Source organism: Chenopodium album, chromosome 7, assembly GCF_948465745.1.
Source record: "Chenopodium album chromosome 7, dcCheAlbu1.1, whole genome shotgun sequence".
NCBI lineage: Eukaryota > Viridiplantae > Streptophyta > Magnoliopsida > Caryophyllales > Amaranthaceae > Chenopodium > Chenopodium album.
Genome location: NC_137840.1, coordinates 73,209,985 through 73,227,016, shown reverse-complemented (window position 1 = coordinate 73,227,016; position 17,032 = coordinate 73,209,985). Strand labels below are relative to the sequence as shown.

The following is a 17,032-nucleotide window of genomic DNA, read 5'->3' as shown; positions in this document are numbered from 1 at the left end:
ATAAGTGAGTCATAACGAGATTATTCCATATTAATACAAATGGAAAGAGGATTTGAAGTTTCGAATTTATGGTTTATTAGAGCTTTCTTGGCAGCGTAGCATTTTTGTTTTGAAAGGGGGTGATTGGATTAAAGAATATTCCTAAGCATAATCTAATTTTTCATAAAAGGTTTACATGTAATACTAATGATGAAAGTAAACTTATGCTAAAACTCTATTATATTAAAGGGGTGATTTTTCGATGTAAATCACTTTAATAAGAGAACCACAAAAACCATACGATGATACGAGTATAAGGTAGGCAATTTTAATCATAAAACTAGTTCACCTAGTTGTACATTGCAATGTATAATCAGTTATACAAGTCAAGTCAAATCGTAAATGTGGATTAGATGAAGAGAACGGGATAGTGTGTATTAAATGAGGAAGGTTTGGAGGAGAACTTGTTCAAGGTCAAATATTTGGACACTGCTGTATTGCTGCTTTTACCGCTATGATATACCGTGTAAAACACTTTAGAACTATCATTGCCCTTAAAAATTGGATTTAACTTATAAGCAAAAAAATCAGTACATACAGCAAATATGAGTGATGAAGTTCTACAGTTAAATGCTGTAATATGAACAGTTGTCAACTCTTAGACTGAATGGTTAGGGATGACTCCTGGAGATAAGCGTAGCACAGCATCTTGCAACCTTATGGAAACCCAGCAGCATCAGATGCCTCAAAAGCATCGCTACTTAACATAATGAAGAAACTGGAAGATCATGCGATGCTACAAGAGTTGTTTGGCTGAGCCTTGGATGAGAGATGTGAGCGATGGATGCATCCTGGCTTTTCTCATGGAGCGTGCCTCACTTTTTCCCTCAGCATATTCCTCCCCCAGTGGCCATCTAGGTCGGAGATCATACTGCAATACCAAGCAAAAGCGTAAGCAGGGTCAAAATGACAAAATCCTTTTCGTTATATTCAGCTAACTGTTAGTTCAGAAAGTGACTTTGCAGTAGGCAGTAAAACAAGGCATATAAAATAGGCTGTGTTTAGTTCTAAGGAAAACATTTTTTTAAAAAGTGAATTCTACATTCAATGGAAATCAGGTTTCAATCTTCTTTTCCTTCCTTAGTTCATTGCTAAAAGAGTTGGAAAGAAAAGGAGAAAGGGAAGAGAGGAGATGGAGAAGCGGAGAGGAGGAAGGCAAGGGTAAAGGAAGAAAATGTGGCATTCCTTTCTTAGACAAGAAGAACAATGTCAATCTTGCGGAAAACTTTTTAAAGCATAATAACATTACCCCTTTACAAACCGGGTTTCATGGAATATGATTTTCCTCCCAACCAGACAAAATCGTAGAGACAACAGTAAGAAGCTTTTAACTGATACATACGGAATTACAGACATACCACTGTATCTTCAGGTTCATCAGCAGGGGGCGGTGGATCAAATCTTCCCATCTGGAAGTGCTCAATGCCAGTCCAAGCAACCATGACACCTTTTGAAGTAATTGGGTTAGTCTCACAGACTCAAGGAGGGAAAACCAGTCTTAGATTATTCAACCTGTCTGGATCTTATAGTTTCTTTCATCTTTACATTGTTAAGGAATAAACTAGAGGTGAATTAGAATGTGAGACAGCAAGACAGTGATTTTACCATTGTCAGTACAAAGGCTGGGTGGAGGACAAACAAGCTGCAGGCCTTTATTCTTGGCAATTTGTTCAAGTCTTGCTCTCACATATTGATTTGATGCTACGCCACCTGAGACAACCTGCATAATATCTCTGATGAGAGTCAAAAGCATAGATTTCAGTAGCAAGTTATAAACCAATTATTGAATACTTACAAAGTATTTAATCGATGGCTCCATTTTCAATGCCCATTCAATAGCTCTTTCACATCTTTCCTCCAAATGTAACACCGCAACTCGCTGCATCCAAATTTTCCCCAAGTGCGTCAGCAAATGAAACAATGCTATACAAAGAGCCCTTTACACAGGAAGAAAAAAACATCAAGATAGAAAAACAGAAATATTGTTTGATACAAGAAAGTAACCTGGAAAGAAGCTGCAATGTCAGCCCTAGAACTTCTGTCATGACTACTTGCTAAGGAAAGTGGAATTTCCGCATCACTGCACACAGCCCAAGACTCATGAACAACTGGAGATAAAGTTTATTATTAGTCCAATAGCTATTGAACATTTTCATCACAAGCAACATCAATAAACTAATCTAGCCAAAACTGAAGCAGACTAGGCAATGAATAAAGGGTAATTGCATTAACAGATACTCAATGCTATAATGAGCAACAGAGCTTTGATACGGCATTATATTTCCAAATTTTCCATAGGCAACACATACACCTCTGCCGTCCCTTTAGCCACAAGGCGCAGGGACCTCAAGCTTGACATCTGTACAAGATTTGAAGGTGAAGACATGCTCTATAGACCAAGAGATACAAATAATAAATAACAACACTCAGTTTAGATATCAATAGACAGTCTTGGAAGGTCAAGATGTGAACAACTTTGCCCCTAGCAGGAGAAGATACTTACATGTTTTTTGATCCAATTGCCAACTTCACTTGAGTCTTCAGACCAGCATAGGAAAAGTTGCAATCCTTATGATGTAGCATTGGGGTCTAATAAAAAATAAGTAAACAAGAATCGGTGATGAATATTGCCCAGCAATATGGCTTATATATAACCCAAAGTATACAGTCTGCAAATGTGACTAGAAAAGTTGTTTAAGAAAATAGGAGCTAACTTTGAATTTTATAGACTCAGAATCACCCTCTCGAGCAAGCTCCTCTACAGCAGGACCACCACTCCTCCTCATATCAAGGCCAAGCCACTTTGCTGTCTTGTCATATGCTTCACCAATAGCATCGTCAATGGTTGTCCCTAGTTGTATGTAATGGCCCAAGTCACGTGCAAGAATCAGAAGATTGTGTCCTCCTAAAAAAACAAAAACTCTTTTAGATGCTCAGAAAGATTTACATCATAAAAAAAAATTCTCAAAAAGTCATAGGAAGTTGAATCCTATCAATTTTGTAAACATAAGAACCTTTTAAAAGGGGGGGAAAAACACTCTTCACATGATTTAACTAGAATAAAGAACTTTCTGCTATGGCCTGTAACACCACCGATATCCTTTTATGTCTTTTACCCCCTCACTCAGTAAAGACACTAGCACGATTCTGGTTAAAAGCCAAGATAACACAAAGCAAATAGCATTGACAACTAAACACGAATCGAATTTTAGATTAAGTGAACAAAGCACTTCAAATTCTGTTAACGAGAGTGCATTCAACTATTAATAGTTTAATACCCCAATTACCCAACAAGTTGCTTCTAACAGTTCTGACATGGAAATCGTTATGAACTGTTAGAAAATAGCGCTCTATGTGAGGGAAAGCCAGTCTAAACTAGAAAAAAAATGTATTCTTTTGAACTGTTCTGACATGGAAATGGTTATGAACTGTTAAAAAATGCATTCTTCACATGATTTAACTAGAATAAAGAATTTCCTGCTGTGGCCTGTGACACCACAAATATCCTGTCTTCTGTTCCCTCACTAAGTGAAAATACTAGCACATTTTTGGTTAAAGCCAAAACAGGACAAAGCAAATAGCATTGAAAAATAAACACAAATCAAATTGCAGGTTTACTAAACAAAGCACTTCAAATTCTGTTTAAGAGAGTGTATTCAACTATTAATTCCCCCAACTCCCCAAGTACCCAACAAGTTGCTTCTAACAGTTCTGATATGGAAACTGTCATGAACTGTTAGAAAACAGCAGTCTATGTGATGCCAGTGGGAATTCCACCCATAAAGTGTGCTCATCAGACTTATGATATTAATCGTAACTTAAGAGCTTAATTAAATACATATGAACCTAAGCTCCTGGAACAATGGGTTTTGAACTTCTGAAAATAAATAGCTGCTAACAACTCTCAAAAGTATCCTTCACAGAATGCCAAGAAAACCTTAGTAAGATACTGCCGCGTGCAACCTGATATACAAAATTTATAATCCTTTTAAGAACTATAGTATTATTTATGTCAGACTTCATGTTTCCCTTGACTGCCTTCAACTCAATTGTTGAAACATTGGCCATAATCTCCAAAATGTTTGCAAATTTATGGAACAATACAATATTTAAATAGGCAGGGGAAGCATTTTGTTTAAAATCTGATTGATATAGAATGATTAGGATTGTGGGAGACTGGAAAGATATAAAAAACAACATTGATTGTTTCATAACTCAAGTTCATTCAGCTTGAGAGTTCATAATATTAATTGGAGTCAAATGACTCAAAATGACAAAAGAAAAGCAAGCTATAGAGAAAGGTGCAAGAGGAACAATATCAAGTAATCATTATTACCTGAAATGAGCAGAGCCATGAAGGGAAACTGAAGGTTTCTATCTGTCAACCTGGACAACAGAAAAATTATGAATCGCAAAAACAAGTAGTTTTTAGTAAGCGCAGAAGAAATCAGATTCTAAACAGTCAAAACTCCCTGATATCCACATAATAAGTAAGAAATATGAAATATTATTAAATGGATTATATCAGATTGGGCAATTAATTTGTGTGCAGGGATGTCAGTCATACCTTGCTACTAACGTATGAGCCTCCATATGATGCACGCCAATTAAAGGCAACTGGAAGCTACGGGCGATTTCTCGAGCTTTATGGACACCAACTACATTAATAAGAAAGAGAAGTTAAATACTTAAGCAAAGATGATTCCTAGAAGCTCTGAACCATACAGCTCACAAGAATCATGGCATATTAAAAACTGTAAGCTAGTTTTCTATTTTGTAAATAAAACCACTAAACCAGACACACAGAATCACAGATAGTCAACCAAATACATTACCACGCAGGCAAAGACTTAATCCAGGACCAATAGTAACTGCAACTGCAGAAAGATCTTTAGCAGTTAAATTTGCTTCATCAAGTGCAGATTGTGTTACCTGCAGATGGAGAAGAAAGAAAATAAATTAAAACGGTGAGATGATTGCATGCAAAAAGGATTACAAGAAACAGAATGATTCACAAGAAAATATATCATAAGTTTGGCTGGAAAAAAAAACAAAGTAGCAAGGAGACGTTTTCAGAAAAATTGAAGCAATTCCTCCAATCATTCTTATTTTATACATAGAAATTGAAAGAGTAACTTATTAGCAACAGAAGAAGCAAGTCAGATTGAAATGTACCCGATTGATGGCCTTTGAATGAGCCTCTTCGGCCATTTTTGGGGAAACTCCTCCATACTGGACAAGCAGATCTGCCTTAATAAGCACAAAAAAAAATAAAAAAAATATATTAAAAAAAATATATATTAAAGTAAATTAACAAACTTGTAGCTCCTTACATAATACGGAGTATGTTGTAATGATATATATACAAGTAAAACGATGGTTATCTATTCAGCTAATTCCAGTTAGGGACATGTGATTATGCAATATCAACCTATATAGCAAGATACCAAAATGCAATAGCAGATCAACAGGGTCAAAATCGAAAGAGGACAAACTAAAGGTAGCAAATTAGCAATAGACTGTTACTTATATTAGCTACCAAGAATTAAATCTATGTACAGAATTACAATATAATTTCATTACAAAATGATATCAGTGGTTGAAAATCTACTTAGCCTATACCCACAAGGCCATGAACTGAGCATCGTTGCAAACTTACGAAAACTTCCAATCCCCCTTCAATGAATTCACCAGCCTGTTAATTTATACTCCTTCCTTATCATCAGTCACTCAGATAAACCCAGTACCCACAAAAGCTAAAAGCAATCTCTCTACTAATAGCAATCTAGCACCCTTAGGGCTTTCAAATACTCTCTTCAGCCAACATTCTAATATAGAGTGCCAATTCAATGCACCGATGCCCAATAACTCTTCAACCAAGTAATCAATTGATAGTTTAAGATGAATAATTTTACACAAATAAAACTAGAGATAGAATCACATGATGAATAATTTTACAGATAATAGCTAAAATATAAATGTATTAAAAATTAAATCTTTGTTTCTTAATTCTGACTATTTCAATTGCATAATTTCAATCTCAACCATCAAAATTATCAGGGAAATAGCAATTGTACCTGAGATGACACAACTTGACTAAGAATTTCTCCATTGCCTCTCACCTGAAACCCCAATAGTCAATTGAATCAATCAAAACCAACAAAAAGAGAAAACAACTCCCATTTCATTTTCCAAAACCGGGTTTTAGTTTTGCTATACAGAATTAACTATATTAGTGTCGGAATTCATGACAAAATCACACGTCGATCGTAATTAGCCCTTACAACGGCATATATCATATTCCTAAACAATATTATAGAACCCAAAAGAAAAAATCAAAACAAATACAAAAACTTACAACAGCAGCAGCAGTGTCATCACAACTGGTTTCAATCCCAAGAACAATCAAATTATCCACATTTGCTAAATGGGTTTTGTGAGAATCGAATTGGGTAGTGGAGAAATTAGCAAAATTAAGATGAAATTGAAGTTTTCTATGTTGTCGTAATTTGGAGAGTGCAGTTAATTTGTTGCAAAAAGAGGGGAAAGGAATGAAATATTTAAAGCGATGTAGTAGTACTGTGTTTGATAGGCTTCCCGCCACACCCACCATTTTATACAATGTTTCGTTTTCTGAGGAGAGAAAGAGAGTGAAAGAGGGAAGGGATATTGGGAATTTGGAATGGGTAAGAGCCTAAGAGGTGAGGAGGTACGTACGTTCAATGACTAGTGATTAGTGAAGTAAGCCAAGTACCTAGTCTATCAAAAAACATTTGGATCTCTTGCCTTGTACTATCCAAAAGTCTGAGTTATTTGGGGCTCGTGAGTTCGTTCTAAAGATGTTTTGGTTCGGAGTGGTTTGGTTCATATTTTTTCTAGTTTATGACAAATTCGATTGGAAAATTTGACAGAAATAATCTCAACTATGTCAATTCCCCCAAAATAATCTCAACTTTCGATTGTTTTTTAATAATCCTAACTTTAATATGAATTTGCTTCCAATGGTCCCGGGTGACTAATAACCCGTTGAATAGATAATTAATTTTTAAAAAAAAATTAATATACACGTGTCATCATGCTATTGGCTACAAATTCACTTATATTTATATTATTGGCTTAATTATGTAATTAATTAACTTTAAAAATATTATTACAAAAAAAAAAAAAAAAAAAAAAAAAACAAATTGAAACCACCAACCCAACCACTGCCACCGCCAGGCGCCAACCAGCCTAAACCTTACCCACGATTACCGCCGGCGCCTAGCTGGCCCACTCCTTGGCTGGCTACTTCCCGCCCCGCCGATCCATTTCCCTCCCCCGCCGGCGAATCCATCCCTACCCCTTTTCTCTTCCCAACTTCACATTTGATTTTTTGGGTTTATCCCTTTTGTTAATTTTTACATTTAGCTGGATTTAGGGAGGATGGTGGCGCGTCGGGGTAGGGGGATTTGGGAGGATGGTGGCGCGTCGGGGTAGGGGAATCTGGGAGGATGGTGGATCGGGTGGAGGAAATGCGATGACGGTGGTGGATCGGGGTAAGGGAATTTGGGGAGGGGCTGTTCGTGGGAAGGGGAGAGGGTTGGTGAGTTGATCTTCGCCGGCTATGACGGGGGAAACGCACCGGCAGTATCCGCCAACTAGGCGCTGATAGTCGAGGTAGGCGTCAGGCGGCACTAGGGGTGGCGGTGCTGCCAACTGCCATGCAGGGCTAGTGGAGGTTTTTTTAAAAAATTAATTTTTTTTCCTAATTAATTATTTTTAAATTGTGTTTTTTTTTTAGTTGATTTTTTAATTTAATTTTTTTATATATATTTTTTTGACTAATCACGTCATGACACGTGTTGGGTGACTTGTTATAACAAGCTTAATAATCGGCTCGGACCATTTTAAGCAAATTCATATTAAAGTTCGAATTATTAAAAAATAACCAAAAGTTGGGATAATTTTTGACGAATCGAGCAAAGTTGGGATTATTCCTGTCAATTATTCCAATTCGATTTAAATTCCTACGTGTAAAGTTTACTGTAGTTGATTTAGATTTTAGAATAATAAACTATTTTTAACTTATTCTAGTAGTTGATGTGGAAAATCGTAATTATTTCAATTGGTCAAAATCTTTGTTCATACTAGGGTTTTTAAGACTAGGGTGAGTAAATCGGGTATCCGGTTAAAATCAGATAAACTAGACCCGAAATTGGTTGGAATCAATAGAATTGGTTCCTAAAATGTTGGAATTGGACTAGGAACTGGTGCGCTTTGAATTGCAATACTTGCCTTATTCATTCGTTTATAATTTTATCAAATTTTTGGGTCTATACTTTTACTTGGGTGGTGTAAATCTCGACCAAGCATAATGTATATATCTGACGTAGGTACTGCTATTTATAGACAAAAATAGATACAAATACTTGATAGTTTTGGACTTATTACTATTGGTACATGTGCTCATTTCATTTCCAAACAAAAATTAATGTCCCGGACGATGCCCTAATTTGTTATTTTTTGTAAGTTTTTGTCAGGTGAGGATAATGGCGAGGATAATTTGACGTCATGATATGATTATTAATTTGGAAAAAAAAAACTTTAGTTTAAAATAAAAATAATAGATTTTCCAAAGTAATTTCGACAACAAATAAAAATGAGGTATGAGAAGATAACTATACCATCCACTTTTTATACTACGTATGTGATATTTATCACATTTTGTTAACTAGTATTCGCTAGAGATGGCTCTAGCTGTGCCGGGTTGTGCCTCGTGTCAGGCCCACGTGCTTTGGCCTGGCTTAGGTAGGCCCGACCCATGGCTCGGCCCACGAGTTTTGTGTCGTGCCGTACTGATAAGTGTCATATTTATGTCACTTTTTTTTAGGATTTTCTAGTTAGTTTTTTATAATTTTGATATCTTTTTACTTGGTTTTAATAACGTTGTATTACATTTGTCATGTTTGCGTGTGAAATGTCACTATTGCTCAATTTTGGCTTTTCTTGCATATTTTGGTTGCTTATTGCATTAGATTAAACTTTATTGATTTGTTCTTATACTTAGGAACACTTGGATAAGTTCATTGTTCAAGATTGAAAAAATATAAAACATAAAAGAACAAGTAATGAATAAATGTGCACTTGATTGCAAAGATCGAACTTCAATCTCCTATATATTTTTATCTACAAAAAATTTTGGAGTGATTTTAATTGGATATGAAAGCTTATCTCAAGATCTTTCCAACGAAAGGTCACATGCTCAATTCAGAAATGTAAAATGAGGGAGTTATGTTCGTTTAAAGCCGAGCAGTTTTGTCCAGTGCATAGGAGCGGGCGCGCAGTGTAAGAGAAGCGCCCGCTCCAAACTTTTTGGAACGATCCTACCTTTTTCTGCTGCAGCAAAGAGCGCCCATGCACAACCTTTGGAGCGCCTTGCCCGCTCCTATACGTGCTGCTCGACTTTTTGCGGAGCTTCCTAGGCAATTTAGTAATGGATATAAATAGTTTTTTTTTTTTTTTGCTCATTTTAGAGGAGGAATTCATTTTTTTAAGTAGTTTTTAGGTTATGTTTAGGTTTTTAGAGAGAAAAACTCTCAATATTTACATAGAGAAAGTGAGAAATACAATTGTTTTCATGAATTTGGGATAATCAAAGGAGGAATTTGATGATTTGAAGATCTTCATCTTATATCAATGAGCATTCTTACTCACTTTTCTCTTTATGCTTTCTTTAATTGCTTTGTTAATTATGTTTGAGTAGATTTCCTTCTAATAGGTGCTGAGTGAATCTTTGTAATGGTTAATTGAGCTATTTGAGATAAATTTGATGATTTTGTTTGATTATATTGATTGAATTGATGATGGCATGTTGTTTGTTTTAGATTGGATTGATCTCCCATAACAGCAAACTTAATTGCATATTAGTTCTAGTTTGACGAATTAGAATTGATATATTTGATTACATTTTGGGTAAATTTCTTCTATGCACCTAATCAACAAGAGATCTAAGCTAGAAATTTGAGAGATTGCTTTTGAGTGTAATTAATTCCCATTTTAATTCTTTCTTTACATGATTGATTATTAAATGGATTTTCATTAACTTGTTAATTTGTTCAAAGTGGATCTTTGCCCCTAATAGACTTTATAATATCTTGTTCTTTATATGTGTGTTAGTGTACTTGTAGCGTCCTCTATCCATAAACCGACTTCGGCGTAGATTAAGCATTAGATCAAGAACAATCTAACATTACCGTTCCTTGTGGTTCGACTCCGAACTTACCACTAGACTTGTATAAGGGTTAGTTTAGGATTATTATTATAAATTTTGTTTGACCGTGATGAGGTTAGTCAACGACCTAATTTCCCCGCGTTCACGTACCAGGCCAAAGTTTTCAAAAGGTTGGTCGTGCACGACCCAGGCCCACATGCCATCGTGTCGGGCTTGCGTGCCTAAATAAACTTACATTGATATTAGCATGCTTTGTCGTGCTGGGTCCGGCTATGCCATGCGTTATCATGCTTCTCCAAATAAAGGCGGCCCAAGCCTGACTTATACGCACAGTACCGTGCTGTGTTTTTTTCGTGTTGGGTTGTGTCGGGGCTTTACGCTGGCCCGACCCAATGCCGTCATTAGTATGTGTACACACACACACACACACACACACACACACATATATATATTTACCACACTATATTTGCCAAATGTTTTGAGCATTGTCGACTTGTCATCCATTTTTGCGTTGATGGGGTCCAATTTCATTTCTCCTCTTTTTCCACATTAAACTCTCAATTTTCAACTAAACAACTTTTTTTTATATAGCTAATGTCTTAAATACTCTAATTTCTTCAAATTGCATCTAAACTTGATTTATGGCAAATTAATTGCAAATAATATAAGAGCCCTTGGTTAATTTTGGATTTTGATTGAATTTTTTTGAAATAAGAAACCAAGTTCATAAAAATAATGAGTACGAGTGAAATCGGGGAATGAAGATGAGAAAAAACAATAGTTAGTTGACCCCAATTGGACGGAAACTTAGAGTTTAGACGGCAATCAATAACTTGTGGTAAGTTTAAAATATTTGGCAAATATAGGTGGTAAATAACCAATAAAAAAAAACACCTTAATCCTACACTCTCATTATTGTCATATTAGTAAAATCTTAGCAGTTTAAGATATAATATTTTTTGCAAACTTTTTAATACTTATATTTCAGGTAGTAAGTAACTAAGTATCACAAAAATCTTTATTATTTTTATTTTCAATTTAGAAAGGGCGAGTGATGAGTTTCTTATGTATATGTTTATAGAAGGTTTGTATGAAACATCTAGACTAAATATATTGTAAACCCAATAATTTGAATACGTGGAACATCATTACCAAATTAAAAATATATGACATAAATAGGAGTGATTTCCATAAAAATAGTTTAAAGATGCAAAAATTCCCAAATTACATTCCTTTTACAAAAAATTCCCCCATACCGTCCAACTCGGCATTTAAATTAATTTTTTTTCTACAATTTACTAGTAAACCGCTAATTAAATTAGGGTTTATACACACATAAACCACTAATTGAATTAGCGGTTTAGTTGCTAGGTGAGATAAACTCTACAATTGTATGCACAAATTCTTATAAAACGGTTTTATCCTATATGAAACCGCTAATTCAATTAGCGGTTTTGTGTTGCTTGAATTTTTTCAAAAAAAAAAACAATAAACTTGATTATTATGTGAGACGGTATGAAGCGAATTTTTTTTGTAAAAAGGTGTAATTTGGGATTTTTATAGCCATTTTGAGCATTATTAATATAAAATACCCCTAAATAGTATAGTAATTGTAGATGCTAAATTATGGCAATAATATAAATTATATAATTTAAATCTTGAAAATGATAATACTAATTTAGTAGGCTAAAAAGCAAGTAAGTAATTGTAAATTTTCTCAATTCAATGATGATTGAGATCCAAACTATTTTTCATTCTCATTTTAATAAAAATAAAGGATATCATTCACTAACTATTACACAACAAATAAAACTCTACCAATGTTTTACACGGATAGGAAGAAAAAGGATGGAAACAAAAGGATAGGAATAAATTATACTAGAAATATAGCTAATAAGATATGAAAAGTTAAATAAATAAATAATATTAAATTTCCTTATATATTAATAAATTACGTAAAATTATTTATCAATTAACAAATTACATTAAAATACGTCAACATAGATAAGAGTTAATAGGGTAGTTTTGAGAATAAAAGTATGGTCTCATGTGTCAAAAATAAAATAGGGCAAAATGAAACTTATTAAAAAATAAAAACTAGGGCTAAAATATTAGCCATAATTAACCCTTATACTTATATATAGTTTTACGATATTTTTTTTATATTTAATTTTGATCTATATCTTTATAATTGATTTATTTTTATCCTAATTTCTTTTATATAAATCAAAGAAATATTTTTTTTATTTAATGTCTAATTTTTTTAATTAATAATATTTAGTATATAAATCCATATAATACTATAATTAAAATTTTATTAGAAATGTAAAAATGTCGTTTATATTATGTTTATCGAATATTTGGATAAAAGATCTAATATTTAATATCAAAATATAATTTTTTGCCTTTTTAATTATTTCAATCTTCCATCACTATTCATCGTTTTTGAGCCATATGGAAATTAAATTTGAATTCGAATTCTGATTAAATTTTTATTAGAAATGTATAATTTTTTATTTTAAATGTAATTAAAAATGCAATTTCATTTGTTGATGACACTTAATTAAATTTATTCCAAGACTAATTAAACAATTGTCATAAATCTTCAAAAGGAATTACAATAATGTTTCAAACTAAAGTTAAATAACTTACGGAGTAAATTTTTACTATTAAGACTTCTATGGTCGCATCAGATCATTCTCTCATAAATTGGGCGTAATTTAATATTTATGAATAATTAACTTCTTGGAAGGTAAAAGATAGAATAAGATACAACTTGAAAGGTAAAATATTGAATAAGATATTAAATAACACTACACCACCATAATTTATATAGATTTGAATCTACCACCTAAAATGGGCGGTGACCATCAAAATAAGTCTTAATCTATAAGTATGTGCATCCTTCCAGGAATATAATGTTTTTAACTCAAAGGACACATTTGTGTTGTCAATCCATCAATTCAATCAATTTGTGTCAATCGATCAATTTGTGTCAATATATCAATATGATCAAGGTAAAGCCACATTTGTGTCTATCCATCATTTTGATCAAGGTATAGATAGAATGCCTCCTCAAAATTAGAATATTTTTTCTTTATTAGTTTACCCTTGGGACTCCAAAATCTCATAAACGTCTTGCTTCCATGATCTTTCTTTCTTCAACTCGATGTTAATTTCAACAAAAATCAATTTTGATCGATTCAACCTTCGATCAAATCAAATTCGCAATATGCATTGGTAATTATTTTTTTCAACTTGACATTAAAAAGTTTATTTTCACGTACCAATGATTTTATCAATTGTTAGAAAAAGCATTAAAAAGCATTAATTTAACCATTGGCTTACACTATTATCACCTTTGATAACTTTTTTCGGCAAAAACACACAACCACAAAGAGCCCATCACAACTTACATATATAGCGATATAGGGGGACTAACTTGTCAACTTCAAATATATTGATCATGGTAATTAAAAACAAAAGTCTACAATATTTTTTCCGGTCAATTAATATTCAATTAAGTAATATTACTTATCAAATTTGACCAATCTTTCTAGTGGGATTACTTATTGTAGTTTGTAAAAATAATAAATAAATAAATAAATAAATAAATTAAAGTCCGTATTTGTTATCAAATTTGACCAATTTTCCAAACAAGAAAAGCAATATCAATGAAATGTAGTTATTCAATTGGATTGAAAGGCATAGTTAAATTAGATTTTCTAAAAAATTGATAAGTTGATCATGAGACAAGACTAACATGAGGTATTGATGGTGTAGGGGTAAAAGTCACCCATATAATTTATACCTACTTTAATGTGGCCTACTTGTACAGAAATATGACACTAAAAAGAACATAAATGAGTTAAAACCATACATTATAATTACCATGGTTTATAAGATTTATTAGATAATATAAATTTAATTGAAAAGGGTTCATCAGCATGGTTATGAGTTTATGACCCACATCAAACTAGCATGTAGGAAATTTGGCAAATTTCATGATTTCTTGATTAATTATATGTCATTTTGTATTAAGTGGTCCATATTATTATCATAATTATATATGATCTTACATTATTACTGTTCATTTAATTATATTGATCCAATAAAGTCCCCTCAAAAAATATTGGACCAATATAATAAATAAAGTAGTATTCAATTGAAGAATGATCTACATACATTCGAAATATTTGTTGATTGCAAATAAACTAATTGTCAATGACATCCTTTGTGGTCATATACATCATTCGGATCTATGCACACAACACTCATACACTTTATAATGCATAGGGCTCATTAAGGGATGAGTAGGACCAAGATTATACATAATGGTAGGCTACATCATTCTCTTATCTCTTCAAACTAAAACCCTGGAGCACAAAGCTCTCATGCTAGCATTTAAACGACATGTACGCGTGATATGGTGTGTGTTATTTTATGCTCTTGATATATGAAATATTTTTTCTGGTAACAGAAGTGGTATACATACATTGAGAAAAGTGAAATACGTAACCTTTTAATTTCTATGAGTGATTTTGTTGAATCACCTATGCTAGTATATGAATTTGACATAATAATGTGATATCAACTATTGGAGTAATACCAATTTTTTCTTTTTGAAAAGGTAAATTTTCATTCCACAATCAACAATTCCCTAAACAAAATCAGATCTAAAAACTATAATAACCCTCTCCTCTAAAATATTTAAAAATCTACAGTGGATGATATACTTCCTCCGTTAAATATTAATTGCAACAAAGGAATTTTTTATATCTCACAAAAATACCCCTTTATTGTAATTAATATTTAACGGAGAAAGTATATTCTATTTATAAATCACTAGGAATGATGAATGAACTTTAATGTAATGCATTTTTCTAGTGTATATGGAGATTGTTGTCTTGAAATAATTGTCATATTTGAGATTGGTCATGAACAACATGCATGCATCCATCATAGACAATTTTTACATAACATTTAGTATAAATTCATACCATTAATCCCAACTATTGGATGTCTTCTCATATTAATCCCAACTATGGGTTATTCTAGAATAATCCCAACTATGGGAGGTGTCTTCTAGAATTGATTTGTGACCTATTTTAACTTATTAAACCGGTTGTTTGTATGAGGTGGCATATTGTGATTGGCTTATACTTTTTTTTTTTTTTTTTTAAAAAAAAATCTGCAATAATATATCTTACAAAAAAAAAATCGACCCTGTCCTTTTTAAATTATTGAGTTCAGGGAAGAAGACAGAAAGAGAAGAGCTTACATTGTTGATTGAACATGACAGCAATGAGAAAAATTCCAATACAACAACATACAACTACTGTACAACCTATCTATACTACTTATATAAACTATCATTGTCGTTTATGATTTTTCATTATATAAATTATTGTTGTTTGTCCATTGATTTTAAATGAAAAAACACAACAATCATTACTTTTTAATGAAGAGGAGAGAAATTAGGGGCAAGATGAAGTAAGGGAATGAAAATGCAATGGAAATATGAGGGATCGGAGGAGCTGAACTTGATCGGTGCGTGTTGAGTAAAAGTAGTAATACGGAAATACGCTGATCAGTGGTGTAGATATGGTGTGCAGTGTTTTGTGGCTAACAAAGAAAGCGATAAATGGTGGTTATTTGTTCAAACCACCCACCGAAAGGAAAGAATGGGAAGGTCGTGATCGCAGCCGAGGTCGACAGTGGTCAACAATGGCATTAAGAGGAGAGAGCAGCAAAGGAGACATTGAGCCATTAAGGGCAAGCAAAAAAATGGTGCATTGCACATACGTAGGTGGCTGGGTGGTGGAGGAGAGCAAAATAGGGGTGGTGGACCGGTGGTTATGGAGCTGGGCAAGGGGAGGAGAGAGAGTGATGTTTAAAATAAAAATATAAAAAAAACTTTACCTGCTTAACCGGTTACAAGTCATGTCGGATCATTTTTGGAAGACACTCTTCATAGTTGGGATTATTCTATAATAATCCATAGTTGGGATTAATTTGGGAAGACTATCAATAGTTGGGATTAATCATGTGAATTTTTCCTAACATTTACACATCCATTTAAACTTTTTGTTAACTTGACTCAAAAACACTATAAAAAGAGTAAGAGACTAAAAAAAACCTCAAACTAGCTAGCTTACTACAACACTTTTGATGTAGCATATTAAAGCTAACAACAAAAACTATAATAAATAATGAATAGCTCAACAATAGCCAACAAATTTAAAAAGAAATTAGACTATCTTCGACCTAAAATCCTAACAATTGAGAGCCCGAGAAGTACAATATAAAAAGAATGAGGAGAAGAGACAATAAAACAACATTGTTATCAACTAACATAAGTATGGTTAAATGAGTCTAACAAAGTGAGACATATGAAGGTTTTAAAGAGATTAATAAAGGTTAGAATAAAGATTAAAGGTGCCTAATGAATTGCACTTAAAAAGAACTAAAATCCAGACTATCCAGTTGTGTACAATTATTAGGAGATTTGTTTCCTTAATTGGTGATGTTTTTCCTAAAAGTGATTCGCAATAGATATAGTTATGTTCATAATTTGAGTTAATTAATTATCAGCAAAAAAAAAGGGAAAAAAACAGAGTAATGTAAAGAGATCGTGAGAGTTCTTACCAATTGTGTGAAGTATAGTTCTTTGAGAGTACTCAAAACAGTCAAACAAGCAAGTGAAATTCTTCATGTAATTTGAACTTTTGATTAATAAAGAACGAAGGGAGTATTATGTTGTTTTATATGCAAGTATAAATA

The 17,032-nt window shown here is 33.0% G+C and overlaps 1 protein-coding gene across 1 annotated transcript; it reads right to left on the bottom strand.

Moving 5' to 3' along the window:
• Nucleotides 1-514: 514 nt before the first annotated feature.
• Nucleotides 515-6,798, bottom strand: LOC145638469 (putative tRNA N6-adenosine threonylcarbamoyltransferase, mitochondrial). The gene is made up of 13 exons (XM_081689434.1): nt 6,398-6,798; nt 6,117-6,161; nt 5,215-5,289; nt 4,875-4,971; nt 4,607-4,697; nt 4,376-4,425; nt 2,754-2,944; nt 2,543-2,628; nt 2,044-2,119; nt 1,835-1,918; nt 1,645-1,759; nt 1,398-1,486; nt 515-910 (listed from the first exon to the last, which is right to left on the bottom strand). The coding sequence occupies exons 1-13, from the start codon at nt 6,650-6,652 to the stop codon at nt 776-778; spliced, it is 1,389 nt and encodes a 462-aa protein (XP_081545560.1). The 5' UTR covers nt 6,653-6,798; the 3' UTR covers nt 515-775.
• Nucleotides 6,799-17,032: the final 10,234 nt, after the last annotated feature.